We start from the raw sequence: 14800 nt of genomic DNA, 5'->3' as shown, positions 1-14800 counted from the left end.
TCTAAAGCTAACTCACAGCAAGTTAGCGTGAAATAGGTCTAAACATGTGACCTGGTGCCTGAAACATTGTGTTACAGTAGGCTTGTGCACACTCTTTTGGCCTAAAATGGACTTTTTAAAATCCATTAATGATGGAGAGGTGTATGCAAGGTACTTTTATAAACATTACAAATAAAACTCAGAAGACGCAGGTTGGTTAACTGGTCATTACCTATCAAATAAAGTGGCTATATCTGTGGTATAAACATTGTGACCCCTTGTTCTTGTTTTTTTTTAACTAGTGGAATTAATATGGATATGCTTTATCTACTGGTGGACCACCATTTCCCCTTTGTTTGAGGGATTGAGTTTTGAAGTGCTTTTCCTGTGTTCGTGTAAAAAGGTCAAGTTTTGCAGCTGTGCCAGATTGTCCAAACGAGCTTTGGCTGAGTGGCCATGACCCACTGTGATGGTATAAATAGCATGGTGTGCTGGTCTGTTAGCAGTTTAACTCGCAACAGCAAACAGTGCTGCCCTGTATGTCTTTTTTTCACTGTTGGGTGATGGAGAGGCAGAAGAGGCAGCTGTATTCAAAGTCAGATTCAAAAGATGTACTGGGACACTGTGGGCGTAACTGGATTGTGCATTTGTAATTAATGTATCTAATACGATGTGAGCACAGTTCATCTGGAAGGCAGTTCAATCATGAGGATAGTTTGGCTGGAACACTGTGTGTGTGTGTGTGTGTGTGTGTGTGTGTGTGTGTGTGTGTGTGTGTGTGTGTGTGTGTGTGTGTGTGTGTGTGTGTGTGTGTGAGAGCTGATTTTTTTGTGTTTGAATACACACAGGAGCAGGTTATGTGTTCATACGTGTGTGAAACTTGTTGTGTTGTGTCTGCTTTTTGAAAATTAACTGAAAGTGAACTGTAAAGCTGTGGTGCACATATGCGCATGAATGGTTTTCACTGCAGGGTTAACCTTCAGAACTCACAGTTATTTCTGTTATTATACAGTTATTGTTGTGTGTGCGTATATGCATATTATATGTATTCCATATATCGCTACTGTCTTTCTCTTGGCATGGTTTGAACGTGCCTGTTGCCCTTTACACTGTGCATAATTTTTCTGTTGAATGGACCACAAGAAATTACCTGGAATTACTGGAAAGACGTCTGGTTCCATTGACTTACATTTAAAGTAAAGCATGTTTTTTTCTTTCTCCTGTAAAGTTACCATTTTGGATATACAAGGTTTTGTTCCAACAACAGCGAAATATGGAATATGCATAAGACACATTACGTATAAATACTTGATGCTATTCTATAATTAACAGCATCTTTATTAGAAGATTAAAAATGTGGTTTCCATTATACATCAGATGTTATTCTTTTCAAAAACTCGCTATTTTCACAGATTGTACAAATGGATGTAAAGCAATTTGGAATGAAACTCTTAAAAGATGTAGGATACATGTGGTACTTATTACTATTATTATATTATTATTGCTACATATAGATACTTACTTTCATTTATAAGTATACTTATGCATTTATAAGTAGGAGAGGAGGTGTCTTTTTTGTTTGAATTTGATACTTTGATGATTATTGTTCTTATACATTTTTGCCATGTCTTTTCTTGTCATATGAAAACAAACCAAAAAGTCAGAAGAGCAGACTTGAGTCTGTTGATACAGAATGTAAATCAACTGTAAATATAATTAATTTCCTATTCACTTAATTACACTCTAAACTATTATAATAAACTAGGTTACTATGGCAACCTGAAAGTAACAACTCTAGACTTATTAGCATTAAGCTGATGGAAAGCCACCTGGAGCTGTGCTCATCATCTTCAGCTCATATTCATTTGTTCTGATAGGCAGATTGAAGTTGGGAATTTGGCTCTTTTGCTCCCAAAATTCCACCTCAACACACTGAGTGTTGCATAATGCAAGATCATTGCTTCTGTACTTTGTTCCCTCAAAATTCTGTCTTGCTTTATCCTTCCTCCCCGCTGCTATTCATTCACTCATTCATTCCCAGTGGTTTTCACTTTGCTATTGTAGTTCCATTCATAATTAATTTGCACAAGAAGAGTTCTCTCGCTCACTCCCACTCACTCTCTCTCTGTTTATGGATGGCTTGTTCAGACAGTGTCAAATGTTTTCTCCTTTTGTGTTGTGTTTTGCTGCTGCTGGCTGAGCAAGGGAGGGAGAGCGAGAGAGAGAGAGAGAGAGAGAGAGAGAGAGAGAGAGAGAGAGAGAGAGAGAGAGAGAGGCTCTAACATACTCTGTTCTCTCAGTTGGAAGAAGTGGAGCAAAAGTGGAATGGACTGGAGAAAGCCAGAGAGAGAGAGACAGAGAGATACATAGACAGATATAGAGGGAGTGCCTCAGGGGTCACCCTTAGATCCTTTCTTGTTATATTGGATACGAGTATCTCACGGTATCCACGAGACTCTAATTGGTTGATTATGTTGTTTGCCCTTTCTCTCTCTGGGGGGCAGAATTGTTTGTTTAATGGACTCCCCCCACCACCACCACACATTTCCTTTGCCATTCAGACATCCCATGTGACCTGCCCCCTCGCTTCTTCGCCTCCACTGAAAGCCCTTACGTTAAACCACGGTGCCCATGACTATAGGACACAATGCATGATGGGAGATTTTTTTTTTTTAAATTCTGTCACAAAAAGCAGTGAAGCCAGCGCTTGCATTCCACAGCGCATTCGCTTGCCTCTCGTGCTCATACACTCCAGGCTTCAGTCGGAAGGATATGGAAGAGCCAGTGTTAGAGAGTGAACCTGCAGTACAGGAGCAGAGCTCACCACCCTCAGACCTGCAGCAGGTAGGACACATATGTGGAGATATGTGGAAAAGGTCATTATTCTCTCAGTGTGAGCTGCATGGCAGGTCTGGAAGCGTTGACCTCCACCAAGAACATTTAGATCATATTTTTAAAGCATAATTGATTTATTAGGACTGTTTGAAGCAGCAGCAGGATTGAATGCAACATCGAATGTGACAGATCTGTCATTGCATCAGCTGAACACCTCTGAATAGCATCTTCAGTGTGCAGATAACTAGAAGATATTTCTTGGAATTATGAGATTATGACACTGGGGGTTTGAATTGACTTTGTATTCATATGTGTACATCATTTCTACATTAATAAAATATACCACGTCAACACATTTGTCACAAGCAAGTAAACTGACAGACAGAACTGTGCTGCTGTAGGATATTTTATTCATGAGGAGATTATGTACACATTTGGATCATGTAAATTCAGTGCATCACTGTTTTTCAGGACAGTGTTGTGTATCTCAGTAGTCCCGTTAATGACCAGGCTTCCAGCTTGTGCTTGTTCTTGTTAGGAATGTGAATGCTTTCCAGTTTTTAACTTCGCCTTTAACCTTTGGTTGTTACAAATATCACGTCATGATAAAAGCAGTGTGTAATTTGATATCAAAGGTGTCGTGTCACGTTTCTTTAAAGATTATTTAGAATAATAGTGTGATGTTATCTATAAACACTGTTAAGGTTTCAAGACGAACCCTCAGTGTGTACAGTGTATATATAGAGACTAAGCTGCAAAAACAGGCAATTTCTTTGTTCTTGTGACGTCATGAAAACCAATTTAAGTGTATCCATCTATTCATCCTGCAGCATTTTAGCTGTGCTCACTCATATTGAAGTTATACGAAGTGTTTCAGCTTGGACAGCTTTTTTAATGAGGTGCAATAAAGGATGGCCAATAGAAACAGAGCTCATTTACAAAGGTACACAAAAATAGTGTCACAAAAAATATATTAAGAGAGGTTGAAAAATGGTCATGTGAATATGAATTATGGCTGTATATAGTACATAAAACTACACAAATATTATAGTTGGCCTCAGGGGAAAAAGTAAAATACGTGAAGCAATATTAGATGGGCCCTTTCTATCAGAAATACAGGTTCTAAACTTTCAACTGTTACCACCTCGTGTTCGTAAATAGAACTGGAGTTTTTATTATGATATGAATTTGATGAAAGGTGTGTGTACAGTTTTGTTTTGCAGAAAGTAAAGGCACATCTTACATGTTTGACCTATAACATAAATGAAAAAGAAGTACAGATATGAGCCTATCGATACAGAATGTAGGAATTCAGTGTAACTAACAGTGTAATCAATTATGGAAGTGCATTTAAGTAGCAAAGCCATTCAAAGTCATCTTGGTTTGAAAAACATGCAGCCTTTTGAACAACTATTAGGTCTTAAATCTCTTTCTCAGGATTGTTTTTGACAGGTTTCATTTAGACTTGAGCTTGATGGTACTTTAGACCACCATCTCATATTGGCAATATGAAATGTTAATAAGTCTTTTTTTTTTTTCTTCAGCTTCTCTGCCTGTGAGTGGAGGTATCGTTATGGGGCTTTGTTGTTTCCTGCTGGAAATAAAAGCAGCCTAGTTTTTCTACGCTATTCTTCGTTCTTTGTGCTATATATAAGCCAGTATTCTTCCCTGTGAGAGCACTTACATCCATTCTCTTCCATACTTTTTCTACTCCCGTGAGCCTGTAGAGTGCCTCAGCTCTTTGCAGAAAGGTCTGATCTGTTTGAGCATCATCAGGAGCTCAGTAGATATGACTTGTTGCAGTGCACATATGGTGTTTGTCCTATGGACACTATGTTAGTGAGACAGGGTCAGCACGTAAGTGTAAGTTTCACATGTGGATGCCTGTTAGTTGAGGTACACTGTATCGCCAAAAGTATTCCCTCGTCTACCTACACATGCATATGAACTTGAGTGGCATCCCATTCTTAATCCATAGGGTTTTATATGATGTCAGCCCACCCTTTCCAGCTATAACAGCTTGAACTCTTTTGGGAAGACTTTCCACAAGCTTTAGGAGTGTGTTTATGGGAATTTTTGACCGTTCTTCCAGAAGTGCATTTGTGAGGTCAGACACTGATGTTGGACGAGAAGGCCTGGCTCACAGTCTCCGCTCTAATTCATCCCAAAGGCGTTCTATCAGGTTGAGGTCAGGAGTCTGTGCGGGGCAGTCAAGTTCTTTCACACAAGCATTAAGAGTTCCTTCCACTGGAACTAAGGGGCCGAGCCCAACACTTGAAAAACAACCTCACACCATAATCCCCCCTCCACCAAACTTTACACTTGGCACAATGCAGTCAGACAAGTACTGTTCTCCTGGCAAGCTCCAAACCCAGACTCATCCATCGGATTGCCAGATGGAGAAGCGTGACACTCCAGAGAACACGTCTCCACTGCTCTAGAGTCCAGTGGTGGCGCTTTACACCACTGCATTCCATGCTTTGCGTTGCACTTGGTGATGTAAGGCTTGGGTGCAGCTGCTCGACCATGGAAACCCATTCCATGAAGCTCTCTGTACACTGTTCTTGAGCTAATCTGAAGGCCACATGAAGTTTGGAGGGCTGTAGCGATTGACTGCAGAAAGTTGGCGACCTCTGCGCACTATGCACCTCAGCATCCGCTGACCGCTCTGTCAGTTTATGTGGCCTTCCACTCCGTGGCTGAGTTGTTGTCATTCCCAATCACTTCCACTTTGTTATAATACCACCACTGGTGGATGAAGTACACAAATCATGTACTTGAGTTAAAGTAGAGATACCCAAGGTAAAATATTACTCCAGTAAAAGTAGAAGTCCTCCCTTTAAACCTCCACTTGAGTACAAGTACAACAGTATTTGCCTTCAAATGTACATAAGTATTGAAAGTAAAAGTACTAAAAGATTAATTATGACTCTGATGTGTTATTACTGTTTTTATAACAAGATTCTTGCTTTATTAAATCATTTTAGGTGAAAATACTCTAGTGTCACTCTTCGTAACCCAATCTTTTAATAGAACGTCATTAATTCGTCTGATGTCTACTAAAATTATCATAAGCACAAAACACTGAATGTAAACGATTTCTATTAGGTAGAACCCGAGTGGCTCTGAAATAACTTTGTGTGACCAAGCAAAGTTTCAGTTTAAGGTTTGCAACTTAGTTACAAGTTTAAGTTTAATAAAAACTTGCTTTAAACACAGATTCACAAATGAGTTTCCTTTACTACGCTGCATCTGTAGGTCTTACACTGCTGCTCTGACGTTGAACCGAATGCTTGCACTGGGTCGTATGCCCAACAGGTCAAAAGAAGCTCACAACAAAGTGCGCGCTGTGCCCTGATTGGTGTTCTTGCTTCACGCTTCTTTTGTTTTGACATGTTGCGTTTTTTTATACACACATAAGCCAAAAGGAACGAAAGATTTCTCAAAATGTAGAGGAGTAAAAAGTAAGATATTTGACTTTGAAATGTAGTGGAGTGAAAGTAAAAAGTCGCCCAAAATGGAAAAACTTCGGTAAAGTACAGATACACAAAAAACTACTTAAGTACAGTAACTAATTACATTTACTTAGTTACTGTCCACCACTGAATACCACTGACAGTTGACTGTGGAATATTTAGTAGCGAGGAAATTTTACAACTGAACTTGTTGCACAGGTGGTGTCCTATCACGGTACCACGCTGGAACTCACTGAGCTCCTGAGAGCGACCCATTCTTTCACTAATGTGTGTAGAAGCAGTCTGCAGGCCTGGGTGCTTGGTTTTATACACCTGTGGCCATGGAAGTGATTGGAACACCTGAATTCAATGATTTGGATGGGTGAGTGAATACTTTAGGCAATATAGTGTATATGTAGACCTATAGATGATTATTATTATTGTTACTATATATCGGTACCAAAATGTATATAATGCATAGAGCACATACAGTTTTTCTGTTATACATTACTAAAAATCAGAGTCCATCTTCATTTATTTAATTTCCTGTTGAAACAGACATTAAATATCTTTTAGTGTAATTCATAGTGGAAATTATTATTACATATTAGTCACTTTAATAATTATAGTGCACATATGTGGTCCCATCCTGGCTTCCGCCCGAAGACTGCTGGGATAGGCTCCAGCACCCCCCGCGACCCTGACGGAGAAGCGGCTTAGAAAATGCATGGATGGATGGATGGATGGATGGATGGATGGATATGTGGTCCCACATCCTAACGTTGTTTAAAAACATCAGTTTTTGTGTGTGCTGTTAAAACTCAATACAAAATGTAATCAATTGTAATGTGAATGGCAAGCTACATCTGTTTTATTGTATCTTTCGTGTGTGTGTGTGTGTGTGTGTGTGTGTGTGTGTGTGTGTGTGTGTGTGTGTGTGTGAGAGAGAGAGAGAGAGAGAGAGAGAGAGAGAGAGAGAGAGAGAGAGATTTGTGAGCTCACTGTAACATGACTCTCTTCCTGCTCTTCCTGTAGCTCTGTGTTGACCCTCAGCACATTCAGCTTTCATAGCATTACTCATAGCCAAAAAAAAAAACTTGTTGACTGTAAGAGTTTCTGTACTTATGTGTATCCTGGGCTGTTCCAGCATATAAGCAGATAAATTTATGATCGTGTTTTGAAAGCCCGTCTTGCTTTTCATACTGATTCATTTTAGGAGCAGTGCCGTTTTTCTCCTGGCTTTGCTTGATGCTCATAATTCTTCATTACAGTCTAACCTGACCTCTGCCTGATCTGTATATTGCTGCTGATGTTGAGTATTACTGTGTTTGACATTAAGGGTTGGTTTCTCAGACATAGATTAGGCTTAGTGGTGTAGTTATACATGTATGCTGTATTCTGATCGTTACACTGGGCTGTTTCCATATACTGACATCTGTTTATGAATTTATGTATATATCCACCAAAGTATGTGAGCAGAGTGGAATGGAGTGCCAGACATTTCTGCTCCTCACTCAAAACATTCTGCAGTCACTCAGCTCCAGCTCTGCTCTGGGTTTTCTGTTTCCTGCTCATCGCTCTCTCCGCACTTACACATCAGCTTCTGCTACACATGATTCATTCTTCTGATATTCATTTTACGTCTTGAACAATGTCTCATGCACTTCATTTTATGAAGTATATATTTTATGGGCTAGTTAAAACATTCTGTACTACACATGTTTTTCCGTGAGTATAGACTTGAAACGATGGCTGTCACAAGCCAGAAAACTGCCGAGGGTAAATGCATGTGCTTTTCTGCGTGTGCAATCTTCAGCAGCTCTCCAGCTCAAACGCTGTGTATGAATGACCATCATGTGTGAGCTGTAGCAGTCATGCCGCCACATCACTCATGTCACACACTGATCGTCAGTGTGGGGGGAAAAGAAACACTGGCTCATGGGATGGAGCGATTTTGTAGTGAGAGAGAACAACGACGCTCTTACTTTCTTAAAAGTCACTCTGTGTTCTGGGCAAAATCACACCTCTCCGCTCCGTGTTGCACTCCCATTCTGCACCACTCACATGTTCTACATCCCATTGTATAATTTTTTCAGGAAGTCAGGAAGAAGCTGCAGGTTTCGAAACTAGCAGTAGCTAGTTTAATAACTACTGAGGCTCACTGTGGCTTCAAAATAAGGCCAAACAAATTTGAAAATCATTAGAAATGATCATGTATAAAGATTTGCTCTTTTTAAATGTTTTAAGGAAAATGTGCCTTCTAGGAAAATGTCTGCTCCCTAGATTCAGTACACCAGCTTATGTGAGTTCATGGATAAGGCTGCCTCAGACAGCAGTGTAAGCCCTTGTTTGTAAGCTCATACCATGCCATCAACATGGGGATAGTATGAGGAAATACCGATTGAGGGAGGAGGGAGAACTCTGAGAACTTCGGCTGGGCAGCTTCTACCTGTAGCTAGAAGGCCAGACCACCCTCATCGCTGAAGTAGGACTGATGCAGGACTGAGCAACACAGAGGAGATGTTGTGGCCATGGGGATTGCGAACCCTTCGTTACAGGAACGGAAGATGAGAATGTGAATTCATTGGGCATTCGATTGAAAGAAGGAGGGGTTTCAGGCGTGTCTCCCCCAAACTTCAGTTATAACCTAACTACATTAAGTTTAAGGAAAAAGTTTGGTATCTACTCCAGCACTGTACAGTAAGCTGGTTACATACCTATTTATTTATATCGTGTTTTGAAATTTAATAAACAGGACTCCCTTTATACTGTGTGTACATGTATGTGTGTTTATAGTATACTTTTAGAATTCCAGTGGACCTTGGAGATTCATTCCAGTAGACCTTGGAGATCATCATTTGGTTGAAAGCAACATTACTCTAAAAGGAACTTTTGCTCTAATCTTTTTGTCTATGGTAAGAAAAAAAAATAGCCTTTTTTAGAATTGCTGCTGTGATGCTCTGTGACAAGAAAAAGTGTTTCAAAGTATTTTGTCCTGTGTAAATTTATAGTATATAAATATACACATGAGTATATTTTCTCCTGCAGATGTCATTGAAATACGAATATTGCTAGATACATGTTGAGTTATGTGAAAGTATAACTTCTTCTGTAACTATCCAGCACCTGTTCTCAAAGTGGCCCACTTGACCCAGAGCTTGCTGGGTTTCTAATAGACAAAAACAGTGCGGAACCAGAGCTTGTTTGGATGCTATCGATGTCCTATAAAATCTACAAAACTGCCAGTTGTGTTTCTCCCGTTAAAATGCTGATATATTTAGATTTAGGCTTGTTCTGGATGTGAGAAACTGACCATAAGAATGAAACGAGTGCTGCTCTTGATTATGGCGGTGTGCTCTGTCCACTTTGGACTCTTCTCGTGTGTCATGATGAAAAGCCAATCCCTCCATTCTGCCTGTTCTCCCTTTATTCTTTTTTCCCCTCTCTCTCTGTCTTCCTTTCCTTCCGATGTCACTTTGCTGCCCTCAGGCCAGACAAAGAGCTCTGCCAACTCGGCACATTACACCACCATCTCGCTCTCCCTGACGTCATTTCAGTATCTCACACACATACACACACACACACACACGTTCACACACACTCACACACACACACACACACACACACACACACACACACACGCACACACATCCATATAGCATGATGAAGTTCTTTTGTGCATGAGTGTTGTTTTAGGACCACACGCACAGGGATGGCAGGAAGTGCGGTCAGCCCTTTGTACGTGTATGTGAGGGTAGCGCTGTGTGTTGTGTTATGACTGCTATTTGGGAGGCATTATCTGTGTTATTTTAACATTCACTCTGGACCCACGACCCTTTTTTCTTTGTCTTAACCTATTACTCAGTGCTGAACAGCCCTGACTGAGGCAGCTCTTTATTTTAGGTCTCTCTGTCTCTTATTTTGATGCTTTGTAGCCTCTGAACAGTCTTAGTAGGCCTGTGCTTGGCAGCAGTTCATCGAGTTAACTTGGTGACTCATTCATTTATTGAATTATTTTATACAAACCACAGTAAGACGCATTGTTTTACATGAACGTAACTGTAAACATATGTGATGTGATGTGATGTGATACCCTGCATGAATACCATATTTATTGTATCCTGTACAAAAATCCGACTGTACGTTTTAGGACATCCACACCCTGCTGAAGTAAAAAAGGTTAGACCCGTGTAAATTCCATGCTGGTCTAAGCTGGTTTAGGCTGGTCTGGTTTAACTGGTCACCCAGCATAGTCGTACCAGTATACCATCATCCAAAACACATGATCACAACAATCTGGCTTCTCTTTATCTGTCTGTCTTCTTCTTCCCTACAAACACACTCATGCTCTCAGGTCTTCTTCAGATGGGCTAGTGACCGCTCCTTCATTCTTTCATTCTAGTTTTGCTCCTCCTCTCTGGAACTCTTCCCCTGCAAGTCCGATGGTCTGATTCTCTCCCCACATTCAAATTTAACCTTAAAACATACCTATTTTCTCTTGCCTGTAACCTTCCTCAAACTACTCCTCCATTTGGTTTTCCCTGTTTCCCATTGTCTGTGTCTGTATTACTGTTGTCCTGTTTGCTTGATGTACTGCATACTGCTGTAAATGTAAGCATCTTTGGGTCCTTGAAAAATTTGTTATTAATTTTATTATTATAGTGGTGGTGGTTACTGTGGTGATCGGCATGTCAGCTTCCATTGTTGCTAACCAGCGGTAGAGCTGTTACAATCACATAATCAACTAATTGCAATCATTTCAGACGATCGCAATTATCTAAGTTGGTTGCAGTCATTTTCCACAGTTGTTAGACTGCACTGTCATATTATGCTGCAGCAAAGAGAATATGAATTGAGTGTGTTGGGTTGAGGCAAATAAATGTAAATGAAAGAAAGTAATGAAGACATTTATTGAGACCTAAGAGTAACTCAGCTACTTTGCCTTGTAGTCCATGAAGTCACTGAATAATAAGCCTTAGTATGTCACAAGCCTGGGATTTTAAGGGTTTTTTGTAAACAATTTTTTGTAAACACATTGAACAAGAAAAGACAATTCGATTGTAAATTCCAATTATTTTATGACAGTCGTCAGCTAAAATTTCATGATTGCACCAATAATCCAAAACACAGCTTGCGCTGGTTTTGCTGGTGAACATGCAGGTCTGTACTGATATTTCTAGCAGGCCACGAGACGAGCTTCAGGTCTCGGGAGACACAAGTGAAATCATCTCAGCTCTCGCAAATCAGGCAAAATGAGCTGTTTCAAATGGCCTCATTCGAAACGATAGCAGTTATTTCAACTTGAGTTAAAGTTTAATTGAATCAAAAGGGCCCTACCGAAGCTGCAGCTGGGTATATGCATTGAATTTCACTCTATCTGCCTTGAAGCAGAACGGTTTGCTAGCGGGCTAAACATGCTACACGATTTCAGATTTTCCTTTGTGTCTTAATTGCATACAAAACAAACAGATACGCATACCACACTGTATTATTAATACCACTTCACACGCGATCAGAGCGTCTTTTTAGCAGGCTGCAACTACATCCTCTCTAATGCGTTCTGGTGTTTATCTCAGCGCAACAGTGTTAGCCTGAGGTGCTAACCGGTTGAGTGACTGTCATTTTCCCTTCTTTTTTCTCCTGAGTGCTGCTGCTGGGACTTGACCTCAGAAAGGGAGGCTGTGTTTATTTTGCGCTCTGTGAGGAGGAAAAATAAACAGATACAGAGCTCGCTCAGTAGACGTGCGAGGTTGACTGGGCTGCGTTGCAGTATGCAGCCATTCTGCTCTCTGTGATTGTTCATATCTTTTGAATCTTCCAGGTGCAATTCGTATGGAAGAGTATGAAAGAAAGCGTATCGGACAGACTGTTTTCAGAGATACTTTTATTATGTCTAGACATCTGTCCAATATATATATATATATATATATATATATATATATATATATATATATATATATATATATATATATATATAATATTTCTTTTAGCTCCACGACTCTTTAGCCACCGCTTTCAGTGGTTAGTGAAGTGGTTATTTGAGGCTACTGAAAACACTTGAGCATGTTTTTCCCTGTAACAGTACGTTTTTGCTATAATAATTTAATATAATAGTTTGCTATAGTTCAGCTAACAAATCTTGGCTACTGTGTTTGTTTACAGTTTTCTTTCTATTATGTCATTTTTAAATAAATAACTCCTCTTTCTTAAAGCTTTTGGTTTTATGTTCTGTTGCGAGTGCCTTTCAGCTCATTTAGCAAGGTAAGATAATTATCTTAGGTAGCAAACATTGTGGAACCTTGACAGTTGAACCTTATTACCTTAAAATAACCCAGAGTAATTACTCTAGTAGTTTTTCAGTGAATTAATCATTAACACTAGTTTATTTCTGCTGTTTGTTCTGTGCTGGTCTGGTGCTGGTTTAGCTGTATCACCGATATTGGTGATACCACCGTACCACCTTCAAAACACAGCATATGCTAGTTTTGGTTTTCTTGCAAGTTATTAAAACGTTTGTTTGTATTAAATTGTACATTAGTATTAAGACATTCGTTTTATTATTTAATATACCGCCAGTGCATGTATCTATTTTTACTAATGCTATACTTGCCAACATCATTTTGCAACAAAATACTAATGTTGTTAATTTGGTGTCTGAAAACATTTTTTTTCCATCAGTCTTATTTTTAACCCAGTGGATGTTTATGCTTATATATTCATGATTTTTCTTCATATTTATAAGTACAAAATCAAATGACATTACTTTTGTGAATGTTTCTGAATACTGTATCACTACATTAGTATTATTCTTGTTTTAAGCAGAGATTGTGTTCTCTTTAGGATGACAACTGGGGAGAGACCACCACAGCCGTCACTGGCACCTCTGAGCACTCACTCTCTCAGGAGGACATTGTCCGCATCAGCAAGGACCTGGATGACAGTGTGGGTCTGGACTGCAAGCGCTACCTATCCGTCTCCCTGTCCATCATCCTGGGCCTGCTTGTGCTCCTCACGCCACTGGCCTTTCTCGTGCTGCCTCACCTGCTGTGGCCGGACAGGCTGCGAGGCTGCGGCACAGCCTGCGAGGGCCTCTTCATCTCAGTAGCCTTCAAGCTGCTCATTTTATTGTTAGCGGTGTGGGCGCTGTTCTTCCGGCCACCCAGAGCAGGCATGCCTCGGGTCTTTGTGTTCCGCGCTCTGCTGGCCACACTGGTGTTCCTGTTCGTGCTTTCCTATTGGCTGTTCTATGGAGTGCGCATCTTGGACACACAGGTGAGAGGTCAAAAGGGTGTGAAAGCAAAAGTTGCCATGAGGTCTTTTCCAGGCACAAATTCAATGTAGTCTTAAAGTTAATAAGTATTTATGGAGAGTAGAAGTATAACTTACGGTTCTGTTCTATTACGATTATAATTTATGTTTCTAAGGTTAATACAGGTCTGTGGAGTTGTAACTGGATATGTTATATTATGATATAACGGTCTTTCATAAACAGCTCTACCTTTGGGAGACTATTGCCGACTTTATTTATTAAAGCCTGCATTTATTTGTTTTTAACTGAAAGGGAATTGCCACCTTTTTTCAAAATGACTGCATAATTAAATCATAAAGATGTAAATAAAAGTCATTCAGAGTGGTTTGTTTCGAAATGTGCCATTCATGAGACATTTATCAAGTCAGAATATTCACAATGGTGGTGATAAGATTAGGGTTAACCAGACATCTAAAATGTTCATTACCTCTAAAAGCTATTTCACAGGAAACTTAAATGACATGTTAACTGGTGCCTGACACATTATTTTGTGAAACGTATTAAAGGATTTGGCCTAAAACATATATTTAAAAATGTTTTCTTGCCAGAGAGGTACAATGGAGGCTGTTGTGAGGTAAAATTGTAGCCAAAGATTTTTTCAGATTTACCCCTATTTCACAATTATCATGTAAAGTATGGAAAAACTCAGGATACAGTAAATAAAATGGCTATATTTGTGTTGTAGACATTGTGACCTCCTATCACCACCACTGTAAAGAAATTAGAGTCAATAAGTTTCTCTTCAGTGAACAACTTCATATCAAACCGCTCTTACTTTGTCTACATCTCAATGACTGAATCTTGCAGAAAACAGTGGGATCCTTTAAGCTGTATTCATTTAGCAGGGGTGAAGTGGCACAAGGTGTTTTTTTCCCACAAATATGAGACAGATATGTACTTTTTTCAGAGCGGTGTGAACACAATTAAACTGACCTTTTAAAGCAGATTTGTCCCAGTTTCCAAAATGTGATCCTAGACACTGGTCAAGCCTGAATTAAAGTGCTTTCTTGTTTTGACTGCCCATTGAAGGTTCACTTGCACACATCAGTGTTGTATTCCTCTAGTGTCAGTAGCAGGTCAGCAGCATCTATCTAGGGGAAAATAAAATGGGCAACCATATGAGCAAAGGGACATTTTCACTTTTTCACCATGATCATGAACAGCTGACAAGCTGCCATCTGACCTCCACAAATAGTCTCTGTGATGAAGGCTTGTATGGCAA

The 14800-nt window shown here is 39.8% G+C and overlaps 1 protein-coding gene across 3 annotated transcripts in view; it reads left to right on the top strand.

The window, feature by feature from the left end:
* Window positions 1-14800, top strand: part of LOC108434663 (vang-like protein 1) — an 80652-nt gene that overhangs the window by 40208 nt on the left and 25644 nt on the right. For all 3 annotated transcript variants that reach the window (XM_017709980.2, XM_037543206.1, XM_017709981.2), the window contains exon 4: window positions 13110-13541. In XM_017709980.2, the coding sequence (XP_017565469.1) occupies window positions 13110-13541 (432 nt within the window). The remainder of the gene's footprint in view (window positions 1-13109; window positions 13542-14800) is intronic.

Source organism: Pygocentrus nattereri, chromosome 12, assembly GCF_015220715.1.
Source record: "Pygocentrus nattereri isolate fPygNat1 chromosome 12, fPygNat1.pri, whole genome shotgun sequence".
Classification (NCBI taxonomy): domain Eukaryota; kingdom Metazoa; phylum Chordata; class Actinopteri; order Characiformes; family Serrasalmidae; genus Pygocentrus; species Pygocentrus nattereri.
This window is presented reverse-complemented; position numbering and strand designations above follow the sequence as displayed.